The 19,475-nt window shown below is 39.9% G+C and overlaps 1 protein-coding gene across 1 annotated transcript in view; it reads left to right on the top strand.

Moving 5' to 3' along the window:
• Positions 1-1,084: 1,084 nt before the first annotated feature.
• SHISAL2B (shisa like 2B) overlaps positions 1,085-19,475 on the top strand; it is a 28,084-nt gene continuing 9,693 nt past the window's right edge. The window contains exons 1-2 of the mRNA XM_012555019.2: positions 1,085-1,275; positions 11,417-11,574. Of these exons, the coding sequence (XP_012410473.1) occupies positions 1,085-1,275; positions 11,417-11,574 (349 nt within the window). The remainder of the gene's footprint in view (positions 1,276-11,416; positions 11,575-19,475) is intronic.

The raw sequence follows: 19,475 nt of genomic DNA, 5'->3' as shown, positions 1-19,475 counted from the left end.
ACCCTACTGGACAGAGTAGAACTGCCTGAAAGAGTTTCCCAAGCAACAGCTGGTAGATTCAAACTGCTGACCTTTTGGTTAGCAGCCAAGCTCTCAACAACCACTGTGCCACCAGGGCTGCACGCATTACTATACTTATTTGAAAATACTTTGTGAACAAATGAATCACTACAACGAGAACACCAAGCAAAAAGAGGGTAAGAGTAGTTTCTGCAACTCTTCAAAACAGATTTAAGATCTTTTTCCCTATTTCCTCTGCCTCCTCGTTCTACCTCCCTGTCCAAAAAGTTCTTGTGGTCTCTACTGACATCTTTTCCTTTGCTATCCTTTTCACGTTCTTTAACCGCACAGTGAATACAACTGTAGCCTGTTTTAAAAATACCCATGGCAGTTTTTGGCGAAGATTTTGTTTTTTATCTTTGGTTTTAAATTTGACAGATTTTAATGTTTCACAAATACTTCTAAAAAAAGAAAAGAGAAGAAAAAGAAAACTCTAACACTCCTCACTAGTAAATCAGCTGCTTTTTCATTCTGCCCCACCCTACCACGTCCACTCTTGGGTCGATGGCCGGTCGTGGGGGAAGTCTCCCCAGCCCTGCTCTATTTGCCTGGAACCCACCTGTCCTGTCTCAGGGCAAACAGAACTGCAACTCTGGCTGCACGTGTGCAGATTGTAAACATGTTTTACACCTCCACTTTTTCCGTTCGGTGAAATCTCTCTCTGGCATGGAGCGCGAACAGCTATGGTCCCCCGGGTTGTTGATCAAGCAAGGCAAAGGGGAGCAGAATGAGGACAGAGCGAAGAAGCCAGACGCAGGGAGCCAGAGGAGAGGTACTGGGCCCGAAATGGGCAGATTAAAGGACCTCTTATAGCGAGAGGGAGAAGGAAGAGCAACCAGACACCATGTGGACAGGGGGAGGAGAGAGAGAAGAGGCAGCGCGCGAAGGCTGAACGCCCAGGCAGTCGACCCCAGATTTCGAGTGGCGAGCCGGGGCAGAGAGTTTCGCGGGAGCTGGGGTACGGGACCTGTGTGTCCGAGGGCAGATCCGGGGCTTCGCGGGCCTCTGCCCGCAGCCATCCAAGATGAGCGAGGCCAGCCGGGTCTGCTCTGGCTACTACAGCCTCAACCACAGCTTCGTGGAGCCCTTCCAGTGCCCCCGGCGCGGCGACGGGGCCACGCTCCTCTTCTGCTGCGGCTTCGCCGACCTCAAGTACTGCTGCAGCGAGCCGGGCAGCTACTTCCCCTACAAGCACAGCTACATGTGGAGCCTGAGGTGAGCAGGGCGGGGCGAGACAGGGAGGAGAGCAGGAGCCCCGAGGGGGGCGGCCGGCCCGACCTGGGGTCTGGGCAGGCGACAAGAGACCCCGCGACCCTCCAGGCCCGGCTCCTTCTTCTGAGAAGCCTCGCCTCGGGGGTCGGGCTGTGGTTGCTAGAGGTGACTCTGGATGTGAGTCTGCCCCCGGACCCGAAACCAGCAGCGCGTGAGGAGCGCGGGCTCTGCGCCCTGGGCGCACATGGGCCGCGCACGTCTAGCACGGCTCAGTTCACCTCCCGCTGGTGGGAGCGGATTGCTCTCCGGTCTCGCTAGGGAACCAGTCTGAGGCAGGCGGCTCTACTGGCAAAGAGAGCGAAGCTACAGGCAGATAACTTGAACGGGAGGTTTTAAATTTTCTTTTTGGCTTGTTTGGGTACTTGGTGCATTTGAGTAGAAAGCAGCTCCTTTGGGCTAATTATAAGGCGTTAACGGAGGAATAGAGTATTTTAAGTCTCTTTGTGGTGTTGAAGGAATTGGCTGTATTCTTTAAAATATCAACAAGGTGTGTGTATCTGTGTGCAAGTTTCCGTGTGCGCGCGCGCCTTAGCTTTATAACTTGCCCTTTCAGTTGTTTTGGCATTGACCATGAACGTAAGAGCCTAATTAATGAGAAACCCACCGAGTGGTAGAGCTTTTAGTTACGATGGCTGCACACTCTGTAGAACCTTCCCAACACCTGACCTGTTCGGCCATTGCTGAAAAGTGAAGAGACTCTCTAAGGTGTAGTCTTTCTTGCTTCTTTTTCCTGCAAGGGAATTTTATTTATTCCAACTAGTATTTATGCAAACATTTTTATCATAAAGCATTTTTACATCCTCCCTCCACTCTAAATGAATTCAAACTTTGAACTTGATTTTTTTCATTTTGCCTGGAGAATGAATGGGGCTCCAAGATTGTAGGAAAGAACCCTGACCTTAACCTTAAATTATCTCTTACAAAGTAGCTTATGTCTGGACAAGTGAAAGACTCTGCTAGCAGAGAAGAATATTAATTCTCTGAATCTGCTAGCATGATACAAAATTTGGCACAGATACCAAGTCCACAGCAAATGACTTTAAATGTCACGTCTTGAAGCAATATAACAATTTTTTTCTATATTGTACGCTTCAAAATGTCTCAAAAGGAGTGCCCACCTATCAATAAGCTCAATTCACAAAGTTGTAATGTGCTGGAGTGGGGCAAAATGTTGAAAAAAGAAATAACAGGCTATCCTCGAGTTTAATGGCTTATTTGGGGAAGAAATCTGTATTGCCCAGTCATATTACCTGTCCTTTTGGAAAATAACATAGTAATTCATCTCTGAGTCTTTGGAGGTATTAATAATAGCGGCAGCACCACCAAAGGAGACTGGCAACTCCTCAGTTGATCCCAATTGGAAAATGTGCTGGTATTCTCAGATCCCCAAATAGCTCCAAAGTGACCAGCATCAGAAGATATAAAACATTTCTAAGATTTATGAGGGGACAAAGTAGTAAACAGTGTGCTGGGGTCTTCATTCTGCACTGACAAAATGGTCAGTACAGCTCAACTACCATTTACTGTTCCTGGGAAATATAAAAATCATTTCACCTGAAGGTGTCAGTTAGCAATGTTAAACCTGGGGTTCTCGTGAGCTATTGTGCTCTGAGAATACAAAGGGGAGATAAATTTATTAGAGCCTCATTTCACGAATATTCTTTGCTTTCCACCCCTAATTTAAAATAGTCCAGCTGAGAAAAATATTCCAGGAGTCACTAGCATTTGTTCTGAGATTTTGCAGCTGCCAGAGAAAGGCACAGTTACAGCTACCACAAGCAAAGCGAAGTTGCTAAAGTAAGAGAATTGCTGTATTAGTGTGATGGCAGTTTTAGACCCTCTCGCAGGGCTTGGAAAACGATTGTCATACGGGGCTTCGTGGAAAGAATTATTCTCCTTTCTGTGTTTAGCCCACCCCCATCTTCTCACCTTTTATAATTTCTAACTCTTAGGATTTCCTTTGGTAACCTTCTCCAGGAGCTAGGAAAATAATGCTTATTACTCAGGACTATGCATGAGAAGATATTCAATCAATATGTTTTGAAATGAATATTTTGAGATTCATAGTGCTTCATGTTTACCCAGAGTTTACACCCAGAGTTCTGCGTGCATAAAGCAAAGTTTCTGTAAAGTGGAACTGTGTTATTGAAACAGTTTGTTAAGATTATGAAGAATCTACTTTTATAACAGAAAGCAGAAATGACATCCAAGAGCACAGACTCAACTCCACTAAGTTTTGTTTCCTTCAAATTGCCTGGTCTGTTTTTTTAATTATGTACATTAAAAGCCAATAATATGTCTGACGGATTTAATTACATTGATGTTTATACTTTGAAGATTTTTTAACAATTGAGTTCTCATTTTTGGGAACCTTTCCAGATGTCTAGTCTCCTATCTGCCTTGTGCAATAGATCATGTTAAGTGGGTTACATTCCCATGCATCTGTGTATGGTGCAGTGACACTAACCCTCGCTGACGTTTACAATCTACAAAATTGAGCAGCTTTGATGAAAACAAGCACAAAAGAAGAGTTTCCAGATCTAGGGATTCTACTTCTTAGAGGACAGCGTACCAAATGAAAGTAAACTCCACATTTAAATATATAAATATATACTGACTCTAGTCATAGGTCACCCAGTCTTCACTGTGTGCAGGGTGGGTAGACATTCATAAACTAATTATAAGAATATCTGGAAGTCTGACTTCACTTGGGTAGCTAGGAGGCAACCTCTAAATTGCAGGGCTGCTTTTTCTCCTCAGATTAAGGATAAGTGGAGTGAGCTTATTGTTGTTGCTGTTAGGTGGCCTAGAGTCGGTTCTGACTCATAACAACCCTTTGCACAGCAGAATGAAACACTGCCCAGTCCAGCACCATCCCCACAGTCGTTGTTATGCTTGAGCCCATTGTTGCAGCCACTGTGTCAAGCCATTTTGTTGAGGGTCTTCCTCTTTTTCACTGACTGTCTACCAAGCATGATATCCTTCTCCAGGGAGTGGTCCCTCCTGATAACATGTCCAAAGTAAGTGAGACAAAGTCTCACCATCCTTGCTTCTAAGGAGCATTCTGGCTGTACTTCTTCCAAGACAGATTTGCTCATTCTTTTGGCAGTTCATAGTATATTCAATATTCTTTGTCAACACCATAATTCAAAGGCATCAATTCCCCGGTCTTCCTTATTTGTTGTCCAGCTTTCACATGCATATAAGACTACTGAAAATACCATGGCTTGGGTCAGGTGCACCTTAATTCTCAAAGTGACATTTCTGCTTTTTGATACTTTGAAGAGGTCTTTTGCAGCAGATTTGACCAGTGCAATGTGTCGTTTGATTTCTTGACTGTTGCTTCCATAGGTGTTGATTGTGAATCCAAGTAAAATGAAACCCTTCACAACTTCAATATTTTCTCCATTTATCATGATGTTGCTTATTGGTCCAGTTGTAAGGATTTTTGTTTTCTTTATGCTGAGGCATAATTCATATTGAAGGCTTTAGTCTTTCATCTTCATCAGTGAGTGCTTCAAGTCCTCTTCACTTTCAGCAAGCAAGGTTGTGTCATCTGCATATGGCAGATTCTTAATGAGTCTTCCTCCAATCCTGAGGTCACCTACTTCTTCATACAGTCCAGCTTCCCGGATTATTTGCTCAACATACAGATTGAATAAGTATGATAAAAGGATATAACCCTGATGCACACCTTTCCTGATTTTACACCACACTATATCCCCTTTTTCTGTTTTAACGACTGCCTCTTGGTATATGTACAGGTTCTGCATGAGCACAATTAAGTGTTCTTGAATTCCCATTCTTTGAAATGTTGTCCATATTTTGTTATCCACACAGTGGAATGCCTATGCATAGTCAATAAAACACAGGTAAACATCTTTCCAATATTCTCTGCTTTCAGCCAAGATCCACCTGACATCAGCAAGGATAGCTCTTGTTCCATGTCCTCTTCTGAATCTGGCTTGAATTTCTGGCATTTCCCTGTCTATGTACTGCTGCAATTGCCTTTGAATGATCTTCAGTAACCTTTTACTTGTGTGTGATATTAATGATATTGTTTGATAATGTCTGCATTCTGTTGGATCACCTTTCTTTGGAATGGGCACAACTATGGATCTCTTCCAGTCGTTTAGCCAGGTTGCTGTCTTCCAAATTTCTTGGCATAGATGGGAGAGCACCTCTAACATTACACCGGTTTGTAAAACGTGTCAATTGGTATTCTGTCAATTCCTGGAGCCTTGTTTTTTGCCAGTGCCTTCAGTGCAGCCTGGACTTCTTTCTTCAGTATCATCAGTTCTTGATTATGTACTACCTCCTGAAATGGTTGACTGTTGACCAAGTCTTTTTGTTACAGTGACTCTGTGTACTCCTTCCATCTTGTTTAGAAGAATCCTGCTTCATTCAATATTTTGCCCATAGAATCCTTCAATATTGCAACTTGAACCTTGAATTTTTTCTTCAGTTCTTTCAGCTTGAGAAATGCAGAGCATTTTCTCCATTTTTGGTTTTCTAACTCCAGGTCTTTGCACAAGTAATTATAATATTTACTTTGTCTTCTGGAGCTGCCTCTGGAAATCTTCTGTTCAGCTCTTTTACTTAATCATTTCTTCCTTTTGCTTTAGCTACTCAAAGTTTAAGAGCAACTTTCAGAGTCTTTTCTGACATCCATTTTGGTCTTTTCTTTCTTTCCTGTCTTTTTAATGACCTCTTTTTTTCTTCACGTATGATGTCCTTGATGTCATCCCACAACTCGTCTAGTCTTAGGTCATTAATGTTCAATGTGTCAAATCTGTTCTTGAGATGGTCTCTGAATTCTGGTGGGATATACTCAAAGTTGTATATTGGCTCTCGTGGACTTGTTTTAATTTTCTTCAACTTCACCTTGAACTTGCATATGAGCAGTTGATAGTTGGTTCCACAGTTGGCCCCTGGCCTTTTTCTGATTGATGATAGAGAGTTTTTCCTTTTTCTCTTTCCACAGATGTAGTCAATTTGATTTCCATGTATTCCGTCTGGTGAGGTCCACGTGTATAGTCACTGTTTATGTTGTTGAAAAAAAGGTATTTGTAATGAAGCAGTCGTTGGTCTTGCAAAATTGTACCATGCAATCTCCAGCATCATTTCTATCACCAATGCCATGTTTTCCAACTACCGATCCTTCTTCTTTGTTTCCAGCTTTTGCATTGCAATCACCAGTGATTCTCAGTGCATCTCGATTGCATGTTTGATCAATTTCAGACTGAGGAAGTTGGTAACAATCTTCAATTTCTCCGTCTTGAGCATTAGTGTTTGGTGCATAAATTTGAATAATAGTCGTATGAACTGGTCTTCCTTGTAGGCATGTGGATATTATCCTATCACTGACTTGTACTTCAGGATAGACCTTGAAATGTTCTTTTTGACAATGAACATGATGCCATTCCTCTTCAATGTGTCATTCCCAGCACAGTAGACCATATGATTGTCTGATTCAAAATGGCCAGTACCAGTCCATTTCAGCTCACTAATGCTTAGGATATTGATGTTTATGCATTCCATTTCATTTTTGATGGCTTCCAATTTTCCTAGATTCATACTTCTTACAGTCCATGTTCTGATTGTTAATGGATGTTTGCAGCTGTTTCTTCTCATTTTGAGTCGAGCCACATCAGCAAATGAAGGTCTTGAAAGCTTTATTCCCTCCACATCATTAAGCTGGATCCTACTTTGAGGAGACAGCTCTTCCCCAGTCATATTTTGAGTGCCTTCCAACTTGAGAGGTTCTTCCTATGGCACCATATCAGACAGTGTTCTGCTGCTATTCATAACGTTTTCACTGGCCAACTTTTTCCAAAGTAGACCACCAGGTCCTTCTTCCTAGTCTGTCTTAGTCTGGAAGCTCAGCTGAAACCTGTCCACCATGGGTGACCCCGATGTTATATGAAATACCAGTGACATAGCTTCTGGCATCACAGTAACACACAAGCCACCACAGTATGACAAACTGACAGATGAGTGGTGGGAAGTGAGATTAGCCTCTCATTTTTAATTGTTCTCCTTCCTTCCTCCCAAAGTAATGATGCCCCTAGCATCCCTGGTCAAAGTGTCCCTTCCCTTTCCTCTGGTACAAGTCAGGGTCTTAATCCGTGGGTAATAGCAGAAGCATAAAGGCAAACTAGGAAGATAATTAAGAATGATATATGAGTGATAATGGAGAATGATATATAATGAAGACAATAAAATATGTGCCAAGTTACCACAGGTAGATCAATCTTTCATTTAAAGAACATTTCAAGATCTATCCTGAAGTATAACACTGTCAGTGATAAAGTAATATTCATCTGCCTACAAGGAAGACCAGTTAATACAACTATTATTCAAATTTTGCACCAACCACTAAGGCCAAAGATGAAGGAATTGAAGATTTTTACCCACTTCTGCAGTCTGAAATTGATTGAACATGTGATCAGGATGCATCGGTAATCACTGGTGTTTGGAATGCAGAAGTTGGAAACAAAGAAGGATTGGTAGTTGGAAAATAAGGCCTTGGTGATAGAAACGATGCCAGAGATCACATGATACAATTTTGAAAGACCAACAACTTTTTCATTGCAAATACCTTTTTTCAACAACATAAATGCAACTATACACATGGCCCTCGCCAGATGGAATACACAGAAATTAAATTGACTACATCTGTGGAAAGAGAAGATGGAAAATCTCAATATCATCAGTCAGAGAAAAGGCCAGGGGCCAACTGTGGAACAGACCATTAATTGCTTCCATACAAGTTCAAGTTGAAGCTGAAGATTATAACAAGTTCATGAGAGCCAAAGTATGACCTTGAGTATATCCCCCCTGAATTTAGAGCCCATCTCAAGTATAGATTTGACTCATTGAACACTAATGACCAAAGACCAGAAGAGTTGTGGAATGACATCAAGGACATCATACATGAAGAAAGCAAGAGGTCATTAAAAAGACAAGACAGAAAGAAAAGACAAAATAGATGTCAGAAGAGACTCTGAAAGTTACTCTTGAATGTTGAGTAGCTAAAGAAAATGGAAGAATTGAAGAAGTAAAAGAGCTGAACAGATTGCCAAAGGTGGCTCGAGAAGACAAACTAAACTATTATCATTACATGTGCAAAGACCTGGAGTTAGAAAATTAAAAGTGAAGAACATGCTTGGCATTTCTCAAGCGAAAGAACAGAAGAAAAAATTCAAGCCTCTAATTGCAATATTGAAGGATTCTATAGGGAAAACATTAAAATGACACAGGAAGCATCAAAAGAAGATGGAAGGAATACACAGTCACTATACTAAAAACAATTGGTCAGTGTTCAACCATTTCAGGAGTTAGCGTATGATCAAGAACCTATGGTACTGAAGGAAGAAGTCCAAGCTGTACTGAAGGCATTGACGAGAAACAAGGCTCCAGGAATTGACTGAATACCAACTGAGAAGTTTCAACGAACAGATGCAGCACTGGAAGTGCTCACCAGTCTATGCCAAGAAATTTGGAAGACAGCTACCTGGCCAACCAACTGGAGGAGATCCATATTTATGCATAGTCCAAAGAAAGTAATGCATTCGAATGTGGAAATATCATTACTATCACAAGCAAGTAAAATTTTGCTGAAGATCATTCAAAAGTGGCTGCAGCAGTACATTGACAGGGAAATGCCAGAAATTCAAGCTGGATTCAGAAGAGGACATAGAACAAGGGATATCATTGCTGATGTCAGATGGATCCTGGCTGAAAGCAGAGAATACCAGAAAGATGTTTACCTGTGTTTTATTGGCAATGCAAAGGCATTTGACTATGTGGATCATAACAAATTATGAATAGCATTGCAAAGAATAGGAATTTCAGAACACTTAATTGTGCTCGTGAAGATCCTCTACATAGATAAAGAGGCAGTCATTCGAACAGAACAAGGGCGTACTGCATGGTTTAAAGTTAGGAAAGGTGTGTATAAGGATTGTATCCTTTTACTGTACCTATTCAATCTGTATGCTGAGCAAATAATCCAAGAAGCTGGACTATATGAAGAAGAATGGGGCATAAGGATTGGAGGAAGACTCATTAACAACCTGCGTTGTGCAGATGATGCAACCTTTCTTGCTGAAAGCGAAGAGGACTTGAAGCACTTATTTATGACGATCAAAGACTACAGACTTCCATATGGATTACACCTGAACATAAAGAAAGCAAAAATCCTTACAACTGGACTAATAAGCAACATCATGATAAATGGAGAAAAGATTGAAGTTGTCAAGGATTTCATTTTACTTGGATCCACAATCAACACCCGTGGAAGCAGCAGTCAAGTAATCAAAAGACGCATTGCATTGGGCAAATCTGCTGCAAAAGACCTCTTTATAAGTGTTAAAAAGCAAAGATATCTCCTTGAAGACTAAGGTGCCACTGACCCAAGCCAAGGTGTTTTCAATTGCCTCATATGCATGTGAAAGCTGGACAATAAATAAGGAAGCCCAAAGAAGAATTGATGCCTTTGAATTATGGTGTTGGCGAAGAATATTGACTATACCATGGACTGCCAAAAGAACGAACAAACCTGTTTTGGAGGAACTACAGCTAGAATGCTCCTTAAAAGCAAGGATGGCAAGACTTCATCTCACATACTCTGGACATGTTATCAGGAAGGATCAATCCCTGGAGGACATCATGCTTGGTAGAGCAGAGGGTCAGTGAAAAAGAGGAAAACCCTCAACCAGATGGATTCAAGCCTGTGGTTGCAATAGTGAAGGATTCTACGGGGAAAACATTAAAATGATGCAGGAAGCATCAAAAGAAGATGGAAGGAATACACAAAGTCACTATACCAAAAAGAATTGGTCAACGTTCAACCATTTCAGGCAGTAGCATATGGTCAAGAACCGATGGTACTGAAGTAAGAAGTCCAAGCTGTACTGAAGGCTTTGGCAAAAAACAAGGCTTTCTAGTATTCTCTGCTTTCAGCCAGTGACTGCAGCAATGGGCTCAAGCATAACAACGATTGTGAGGATGGCAAAGGACTGGACGGTGTTCATTGTGTTGTACATAGGGTCCCTATGAGTCAGAACTGATTCGAGGGCACCTAACAACAACAACAACAACATTGAACATTTATTACAAGCTAAACACTCTTTTAAGCACTTCAAAGAAGTATGCAAAACACTATTGGAAAGTTAATGGAAGTATCTATTCTTGAGGGGCTTGACATCTATTTGTATATATATTTACACATACATACACATATTGTTCAAGAAAGTAATGTGCATAAGTTTGACAATTGGTCTTTCAAGATAATTCTCTTTTTTCCAAGTTTGTTTCCCACTTAAAAATATTACATTCACAAGTTTATAAAAACTATATTATTCCTCAATTGATTAGTCTTGTACGTAACTCCATCAGAGGGAATTTTTACATTAGTGCATAACAGATAAAATCAGGTATACATTTTATTTTTAGAGAACAGTACAAAATTTCTTTCTTAATGCTAGAAGCCATTGATATTATGCCCTTTAGAAAGTGAAAACTCAGACTGAACATAAACTATATAAATATCATAAATACAGTTTTTCTTTAATTTGAACCTTCCCTATTTTTGTGATGGTTGTGATTTTGTGTATCAGTAAATGGCATCTCTCATATTTATTTCCAGTTCTACATCGCTAGTAAACATTTACTTCACTACTTTTGTGGAAGCAAATATTTTTCTATTCATCTGTTATTGGACTCTTATCTTTCCTTCTAAAATATATTAATAATGGAGGTTTATTTGAATGGGATGTTTTTGAACTATCTCTAGAGAATCATGGGACCTTTTACTAGTAATATGAATTCACATGGTCTTTCATACTCATGTTAACATATACATTTAAAAGAGCCTGAAAACTTATAAAGAAAATATAATTATTTGATGGTAGAAAAAGATGAGCTGTAGGTTTCTACCATATACTGTTTATACTAAAATGTAATTTGTTTATGAGTGATTGGGGCCAAGAATTAACAATATTTCCACCTCCTCTTTAGATTATTTGCAAACCTGCTTGTGTGACAGTTATACTTAATATTTTGTCTTTTTTTTCCTTAGCATTGGTGCCTTGATTGGACTGGGAATTGCTGCCCTTGTTTTACTTGCCTTTGTCATCAGCATCTGCGTCCTTTGCTATTTATTTCTGTATACAAAGCCTCAAAGATTAGACACTGGACTTAAACTTCAACACCTAGAAGCTTCTTCCATTCAAGAAGGTAATCAGTATCTATTGTCTGTAACCAATTATTTGTACTTTATCCAAAAGAATAATCTGTACCGTGGTAGCAGATCATACTGTTAACAATGAATGCTTTTTTAAAATTCTAGTATGTGTCTTTGTAAAAATTCACACTGAATCAGGCCTTAATGATGGAATGCCTTAGAGAAATTGTGCCCAAGGAACAATATTAGCATGATGTAAATGTTCTTAGGAAAAATAAAACACTGGTCCCACAAATCCACCTTAATCTCTTTATATCTCTTTCAGTTATAAAAGTTTTGTCCTCTTGGAATTTTTAAAGTTTGCTTTTGGATGAAGCCGGAGAAGTAAAATAGAGGGACAAAAGATCTGACAATTCTCAGTGTTGCACTGCTCTCGACTGCTTAGTCATTGGTCAGTTAAGCATTTACCTGTGTGCCTACTGTGTGCAGAATTCTGTGGAGGCATATAAAATAATTCAGAGGCATATGAAAGAAATAGGAAAATAAATATTGTTGTTGTTGTTAGATGCTGTCAGTTCAGTTCCAACTCATAGTGACCCTGTGTACAACAGAACAAAACACTGCCCAGTCCTGCGCCATCCTCACAATTGTTGTTATGCTTGAGCCCATTGTTGCAGCCACTGTGTCAGTCCATCTCATTGACGGTCTTCCTCTTTTTCTTTGACCCTCTACTTTACCAAGCATGAAGTCCTTCTCCAGGGACTGATCCAGGGAAATAAATACAAGACAGTTTTTATTCTTGACAAGATTACAAGCTAGTTAAAATATAGGGTGTGTGTATGTGCATGTGTGTGTGTAGTGTGACTGTTAAAACAAAAATTTTAGGTATAGTTTGTGGAACTGGGTCTCATGATTATCTCAGTTGTAAAGTGCTATACAAATGCTAATTGTTAACATTATCAAACTCAATAAAAAATATTGTTAAAATGTTAGTGAATGTAAATTTCTATTAAGGAGCCTTGGTGGCACAGTAGTTAAGCCCTGGGCTGCTAATCAAAAGGTCGGCGGAATTGATTCCATGGCACACTACAACAGCAACAACATCAACAACAAATTTCTAGTAGTGTATTAAAAAAGCAGCAGTCATGAATTTTAGTTTGAGAGACACATATAATCAGAATAATACCCAGGTACTCACCTGCTTCTCATCTAAAAAGAAAATTAAAACTTTTATTTTAAAAAATTGAGAAAAGTCCCTGCTGATTATACTATGTTAGCTAGATCTTAAGCTTGTATTTATGGAGAATATGCTCTGAGACCATACCAAATACGCTGCTACTGCGTGATTGCATTAGCTCTAGTTTCCTTCTGTGGAGAGGAGACCTCTCTCAGAGGTTATCCTTTATTACAGAGCAAGGAGCCAAGGTCCCTTTGGAGTTCTCTTCCTGAAGCCATGTTTGGAGACCGCATGGCCGAATTGACAGGTTGTTAACTAAATTTTGTCCAAATTACTTAGACCCAGTTTCTCCACAGGCAAAGTGAAGCAGTGAATTAGTGATTATCAAGTAATCACATCATAAAATTAATTTTTGTCTCGGTTGCTTAGAAAATTTAAAGTAGCAGTTCTTAAAATTTACTGCACGTAAGAATCACCTAGGGAGCTTGTTAAAAACACAAATTCCAGAATCAGACTCTCTGGGGGATGCAGAGGGGAATATACATTTTAAACAAGCAGCTCATCTTCCTGCTTCTGCCCTTGCTACCTTGCTGTCTGCTCTCCACAGAACAGCCATAGAGAGCCTATTAAAACCTGTCAGGTCGTGTCACCCTTCTGCTCAAAACCTTGATGGCTTCCCATCTCTCTCAATGAGTCTCTCTCGATGAAAAAGACGGTCCTTACTGTGACCTACGAGGACCTTTGGGGTCTGCCCTCTCCTGTATTTCTCTCCTCATCTCCTCATGCCTAGCCTCACTGGCCTTTTTGCTATTCCTTGAAACACCTGCCTCAGGGCCTTGGCACATGCTGTCACCACTATTTAGAATGCTCTTCCCTCAGATATCTGCATGATTTGCACCTTCATATCCTTTAAATCTTTACTCAATAGTCACCTTCCCAGGGAATCTTTCCCTGGTCACCCTATTTGGATTTTTAACTCCTCTTCAACATTTCATACCTCTTTCCTGCTTTACTTTGCTCCTGAGCATTTACCACTAACATAGTATGTTTTACTTATCTATAGTCTAAATTTCCTCCATCTCAGCTAGAAAGTAAGTTCCATGAAAGTAGGAATTTTTGTCTCGTTTGTTCACTACTGTATCTTCAGTGCCTAGAACACAGTGAATATTTGTTGAATGAATTGAGTGGAGCAGGACTGCATCTCTATTGTAGGTGATCAAAAGAGCACATTTTGAGAAATACCTACCTAAACTATCATCACCATAAAAATCAAGTAGTTATTGAGAGCCTCCTCTATACAATGCACTGTGCTATATAAAAAATGGATTTTTCCTAATTTATTTCGGAGGCCACTTCAAAATTTTATTTCGTGTTTGTTCTGAGAACCCAACAACAGAACTCACGTCCTGTAAGCTTAATTGCTATTTAGCTAGGGAGACTCATTGTCTTAGTTACCTAGTGCTGCTGTAACATATATACCACAAGTGGGTGGCTTTAAAGAACAGAAATTTATTTTCTCACAGTTCTGGAGGCTGAATGTCCAAATCAGGGTCTCGGCCATGCAGATTCCTTCTGTGAGCCTCTCTCCTAGTTTCTGGTGTCTGCCAGTGATACTTGGGGTTCCTGTGCTTGTAGACCATCCTCACACGTTGTCTGTCTTCCCCTGTGTGTGTGTGTCTATTCTGGCCTTTTTTATAATTCAGTCGTGATTAGATTTAGAACCCACCTACTTGAGTATGATCTAATTAACAGAACAAAGAAAACCCTATTTACAAACAGGATTACTTCCAGCAGTATAACCAAACCCATTGCCATCGAGACGATTTTAGCTCATAGCGACCCTATAGGACCAAGTAGAACTGCCCTATACAGTTTCCAAGGCTATAATCTTTACTGAAGCAGACTGCCGCATCTTTTTCCCACAGAGCAGCTGGTGGGTTCGAACCACCAACCTTTTGGTTAGCAGCGGAACACTTAACCACTGCTCCACCAGGGTTCCTTTCGAGAAGAGTAGGGGTTAGAATTTCAGCACATACTTGGTGGTGGTGGTGGGTGGGTGGGGCACAATTAATCCATAACATTCTTTAATGCACTTCCTATATACTTAGATATATAGTAAGTGCAGAAGGAGCCCTGGTGGCACAGTGGTTAAGAGCTCAGCTGCTTACCAAAAGGTTGGCAGTTTGAATCCACCAGCTGCTCCTTGGAAACCCTATAGGGCAGCTCTATGTCTTGTAGGGTCACTATGAGTCAGAATTGACTCAGTGGCAATGCGTTTGTTTGTTTTTGGTTTATATAGTTAGATGAGGCTACTTTCTTGCAAGGAAATATTCCCACTCTGCCCCTATCAAAAACATTATTACGTCAGCAGATTAATTTAATACACGTTTCATGAGTGCTTACTTTTGGTAAGGCAGGATTTAATATGATTACTGCCTCCCTGATGCTTTCAAATGATGTGATTTTGGTCCCTTGGAATAGGAAGAGAAAATGGTTTATATTTAAGAAGGACCCTTTGAAGTGATAATTAAACATTGCTATACCTGTTGTTAAATATGCATGTTGCATTCCAATGATTTTTCCACCTAGCAATAGATACCAATGTACTATCTATTAAGAAAATAGGTCTGGAGCTGTATTCTGTTTAAGGAATGTTTTAAAGGTGAGGAACATAATAAAATGTTTGCATAAAAAATCAAGCAAGCAAACACTACATCAGAGGAAAATCGGTGTCACCAGTTACCACACTGTTCTTTCAAAACTATCTGTTCTTAAGACTCAAACTCCCATTATTTTAAAGTAATTGTAATAATTGAAACTGTTTTCATTACAGGCAGTTGGAATGACCTAAAGGGAAACATGTTTTTGTGCACATTTTGAAACTGACTTAGGATACTGTACTTTTTTTTTCTATAAATGAAAATAAGTCTAAAATAGCCTAAGCTTAATTAGACTATTTTGCCAATGATTTTTCTTTAGTGTGTCTTTATTCTGCTGGGTTTCATTCTTTTTAATGTATACAATTTAAGGCTTTAGACAGGTTTACATCGATCTTGAAAAAGCAGGTCTCTAATAGTGATTGTAGAGTGTAATTGGGCTACCTCCATGGCTCACTTTGTACAGAGACTATTACTAAGCATTTTGGCCTTTAAATTGTGTCCCATACCCATTTTATTCCCTTTTAACTTTTGTGTTTTGGGCTATGCAAGTTTCAGATGTCAACGTTTAAAAAAATACTATGGTTTGGAAATTGTACGTATAGGATACACAGATCCCTAGAGACTGATACCAAGCAGGAGAGGAATGTGGAAAGGGCCTTTTTCTGAGTAGACACTCCAAGCATGGGGGCTCGTTTCATAGGACACAGAAGAATTAATGGCTCATAGAGGAGCCATTAAAAGGGTGAATATATTAGATCTCTGCTTCTCAAACTTTTCCACTGGAAAATCCTTAAAGGTAGATAAAAAAGGAACTTTTACCCCCAGGGTTCTCAGTCTTAAGTCTTATGAACATTAAGTTATTTAAAGTTTCCCACTTTATTTTTAGTTTTCGATTTGATTTCATAATATAGTGGTTTGTTTTACTCTAATAAAAACATATTCTCCCTTCCATATCTGAAGAAAATGGATGCTCCAGGAAGATAAGGGATGTTCATCCTGTGGCTTTGAATTTCCACGGATACAATGGGATTGTAGGGAGTGGTGGAGGAGTGAGGAGAGGGATACTTAGAAGCAGGGTCTTCTGTTAAAAACAGAAGGGCTGTTTGGCAAAATATATTAATATAGTTGTATAGGAAAAATAGAGCATTATAAGCCTGTATTTGGTGTTTTCTTTTGTGAAAGCAGACAATATAAATGAAAAAAGGGCAAGTAATTGGCATTAAGGTACAGTCGTCTAGGAGAAAAATGTAAATTATGTATGGAATACTGAGAAAGAAAGCAAATTTGAAGCTCATATAATTATTTATTCTGCTTGTGAGCAAAATAGAATTTGGACAGGCTCAGAAAATGAATGGCTTGCTCTATTTCTTTTTAGAAAACAACCCTCATCCTACCTCCCCCTACACCTGAAAAGAAAACCTTCTTTTCAATTCATGTTCATTGTAGAGAAATTAGAAAATATAGAGAAATAAAGTAAGTTACTCATGATCCCAGATATTAATTAGCACAGCATATTCTCCATGGCTTTTTCTCCCCCTGTGCATCTCTCTCTCTGGAGTCCCCAGGTGGTACAAATTATGCAGCGCTCAGTTGCTAGCCAAAAGCTTGGAAGTCCACCCAGAGGTGTCTCAGAAGAAAGGCCGAGCAATCTACTTCCAAAAAGTCATCCACTGAAAACCCTATGGGGCACAGCTCTACTTTGACACACATGTGGTAGCCATGAGTCACAGTCAACTTGACGGCAACTTTTAAAAAAAATTTATCTATAACAAAATGGGGAAGAAAATGACTCTTAAAATATGCTTTTTTTCCACTTAACAATACTGACGTGTTTCTTTGCCAATAAATAAATAACATAACCATCAATTTTTTGTGGTTCCCTTTTCTTTCTTTCTTTTTTTTTTTATTATTGTGCTTTAGGTGAAAGTTTACAGCTTAAGGTATTTCTCATACAAAGATTTATACACATACTGTTTTGTGACATTAGTTGCAATCCCCACAATGTGACAGCACACTACCCCTTTCCACCCCAGGTTCCCTGTGTCAATTCAACCAGTTCCTGTCCCCTCCTGCCTCCTTCTCCTGTCTCCAGACAGGAGCCACCCATTTGGTCTCGTGTATCTGATTGAACTAAGAAGCACACTCCTCACGTGTATTATTTTTTGTTTTATAGTTCTGTCTAATCTGTGTCTGAACAGTGGGCTTCGGGAACGGCTTCAGTTCTGGGTTAACAGAGTGTCTGGGGGCCATAGCTTTGCAGGTTCCTCCAGTCTCAGTCAGACCATTAAGTCTGGTCTTTTTATGTGAGTTTGAGTTCTGCTCCAAGGAGAAGAATCTATTTCTTAACCGAAGTTTCAAGTGAGTCCTTTGGATGAGGCAAGTTTGGCAAACAATGCACAAACGTATTTATCCAACCATCCAAACACACTCATAGTTAACGATGGAGAAGTTGATCTTTATACTGGGTAGGTAACTTTGCAGAAAGGACAACTGGAAAAACAATTAAACTCACATTCATTTTTTAACAACATCTGGTCATGAGAATCATGATGGCTTTTACTGAGAGTGTGTTGTGGTATGGTGGTCATTCCTGTCTTAACCAAAGGTGTGGTTTTTTTGTCCACTCTAGGTTCATGTGTAAATTCTAATCAGGATCTTTTTTGTTCCCAGGTATATTTTTAACCTATGGAAGAAATTATAACAATTTTCTATTTAATAATAAGTTTGTCACTTTTTTAATTACTTATTTGGGATTTAATACCTAAAAGCCAACTGTCCCTTAGTTGATTATCATTAATTTGACAACAGCAGAAGAGTTATTTTGAGTGGTCTGTCATCTTAACAACATGATTTGATTAATTCCAGTAAGGTAACTTGTGGGGATATGTGCCGTTAAAATATGGATGTATAAAGGCCTCTATGCTGCACAACATGTTGAGACTTGTCACGACTTGTTTTTCCAAACCCGTTACTGATTGGCTTGTTTACCTGAATTCCTCCTCCCTTGCCCGAAACTTATTGTTATTCACCCAAAGCCCATTGTTCTGTGATTTGCTTCACTGCTTGCTGTATTGACTATAAATAAACTCCTGGGACTGATGCCGAGGTTCGACCCCTCAGAGTGACCCTCCTGGCCCCACTTCTCTGTAAGAGTTGTGGCATTAGTTATTGTCTCCACCGCCCCGACAACTGTCGCTGCTGTGACAGTAACTCCTGTCCCAAAATATTTCTCCTGCTATCTTATTCCCAGTATCTAAAATTTCAAATCAGAGATACCTTCGGCGACAGGTTTTTTTTTTTTTTTTTTCATGGTTTAGCCTTGGTGGCTCAGTGGTTAACAGCTCAGCTGCTAACCAAAAGGTCAGCAGTTTGAATCCACCAGACACTCCTTGGAAACCCTATGGGGAAGTTCTACTCTGTCCTTTAGGACCACTATGAGGCAGAATTGACTCAACAGCAATGGGTTTGGTTTGGTTTGGTTTTCCCATGGATTAAAAAAAAGTTATATTGAAATCTGAATTGCTGGTAATTAAGCCTTATTGGGTAATGAGTCCCTGGGTGGCAAAAACAATTAAACACTTGAATACTAACCAAAAGATTGGCAGTTTAAACCCACTCTTTTTTAATTGTTGTAGTTTAAATGAAGTTTGCATTTCAAGTTAACTAACTTGAAATGTACAAAAATTTATACATACATTGTTATGTGACCCTAGTTGCTCTCCCCATACTGTGACAGCACACTCCTCCTTTCTACCCTTAATTCTCCATGACCATTCAACCAGCTCCTAATCCTCTCTGGCTTCCCATCTCACCTCCAGACAGAAGTTGCCCATTTAGTCTCTTGTGTCTACTTGAGCTAAGAGGCACACTCCTCACGAGTATCACTTTATGTCCCACAGTCCAGTCCAATCCCTGCTGAAGAGTTGGCCTTGGAAAATGTTTTAGTTCTGGGCTGATAGAGAATCCAGGAGCCATGCTTTCTGGGGTGCCTCCAGTCTCAGTCAGACCATTAAGTCTGGTCTTCTTACTAGAATTTGAGTTCTGCTCCCCACCTATCTCCTGCTCCATCAGGGACTCTCTGTTGTGTTCCCTGTCAGTGCAGTCATTGGTGGTAGCC

This window comes from Trichechus manatus, unplaced genomic scaffold (assembly GCF_000243295.1).
Source record: "Trichechus manatus latirostris isolate Lorelei unplaced genomic scaffold, TriManLat1.0 scaffold00029, whole genome shotgun sequence".
In the NCBI taxonomy this organism is placed as follows: Eukaryota; Metazoa; Chordata; class Mammalia; order Sirenia; family Trichechidae; genus Trichechus; species Trichechus manatus.
The sequence above is the reverse complement of the archived record's forward strand: the minus strand, read 5'-3'. Positions and strand labels throughout refer to the sequence as shown.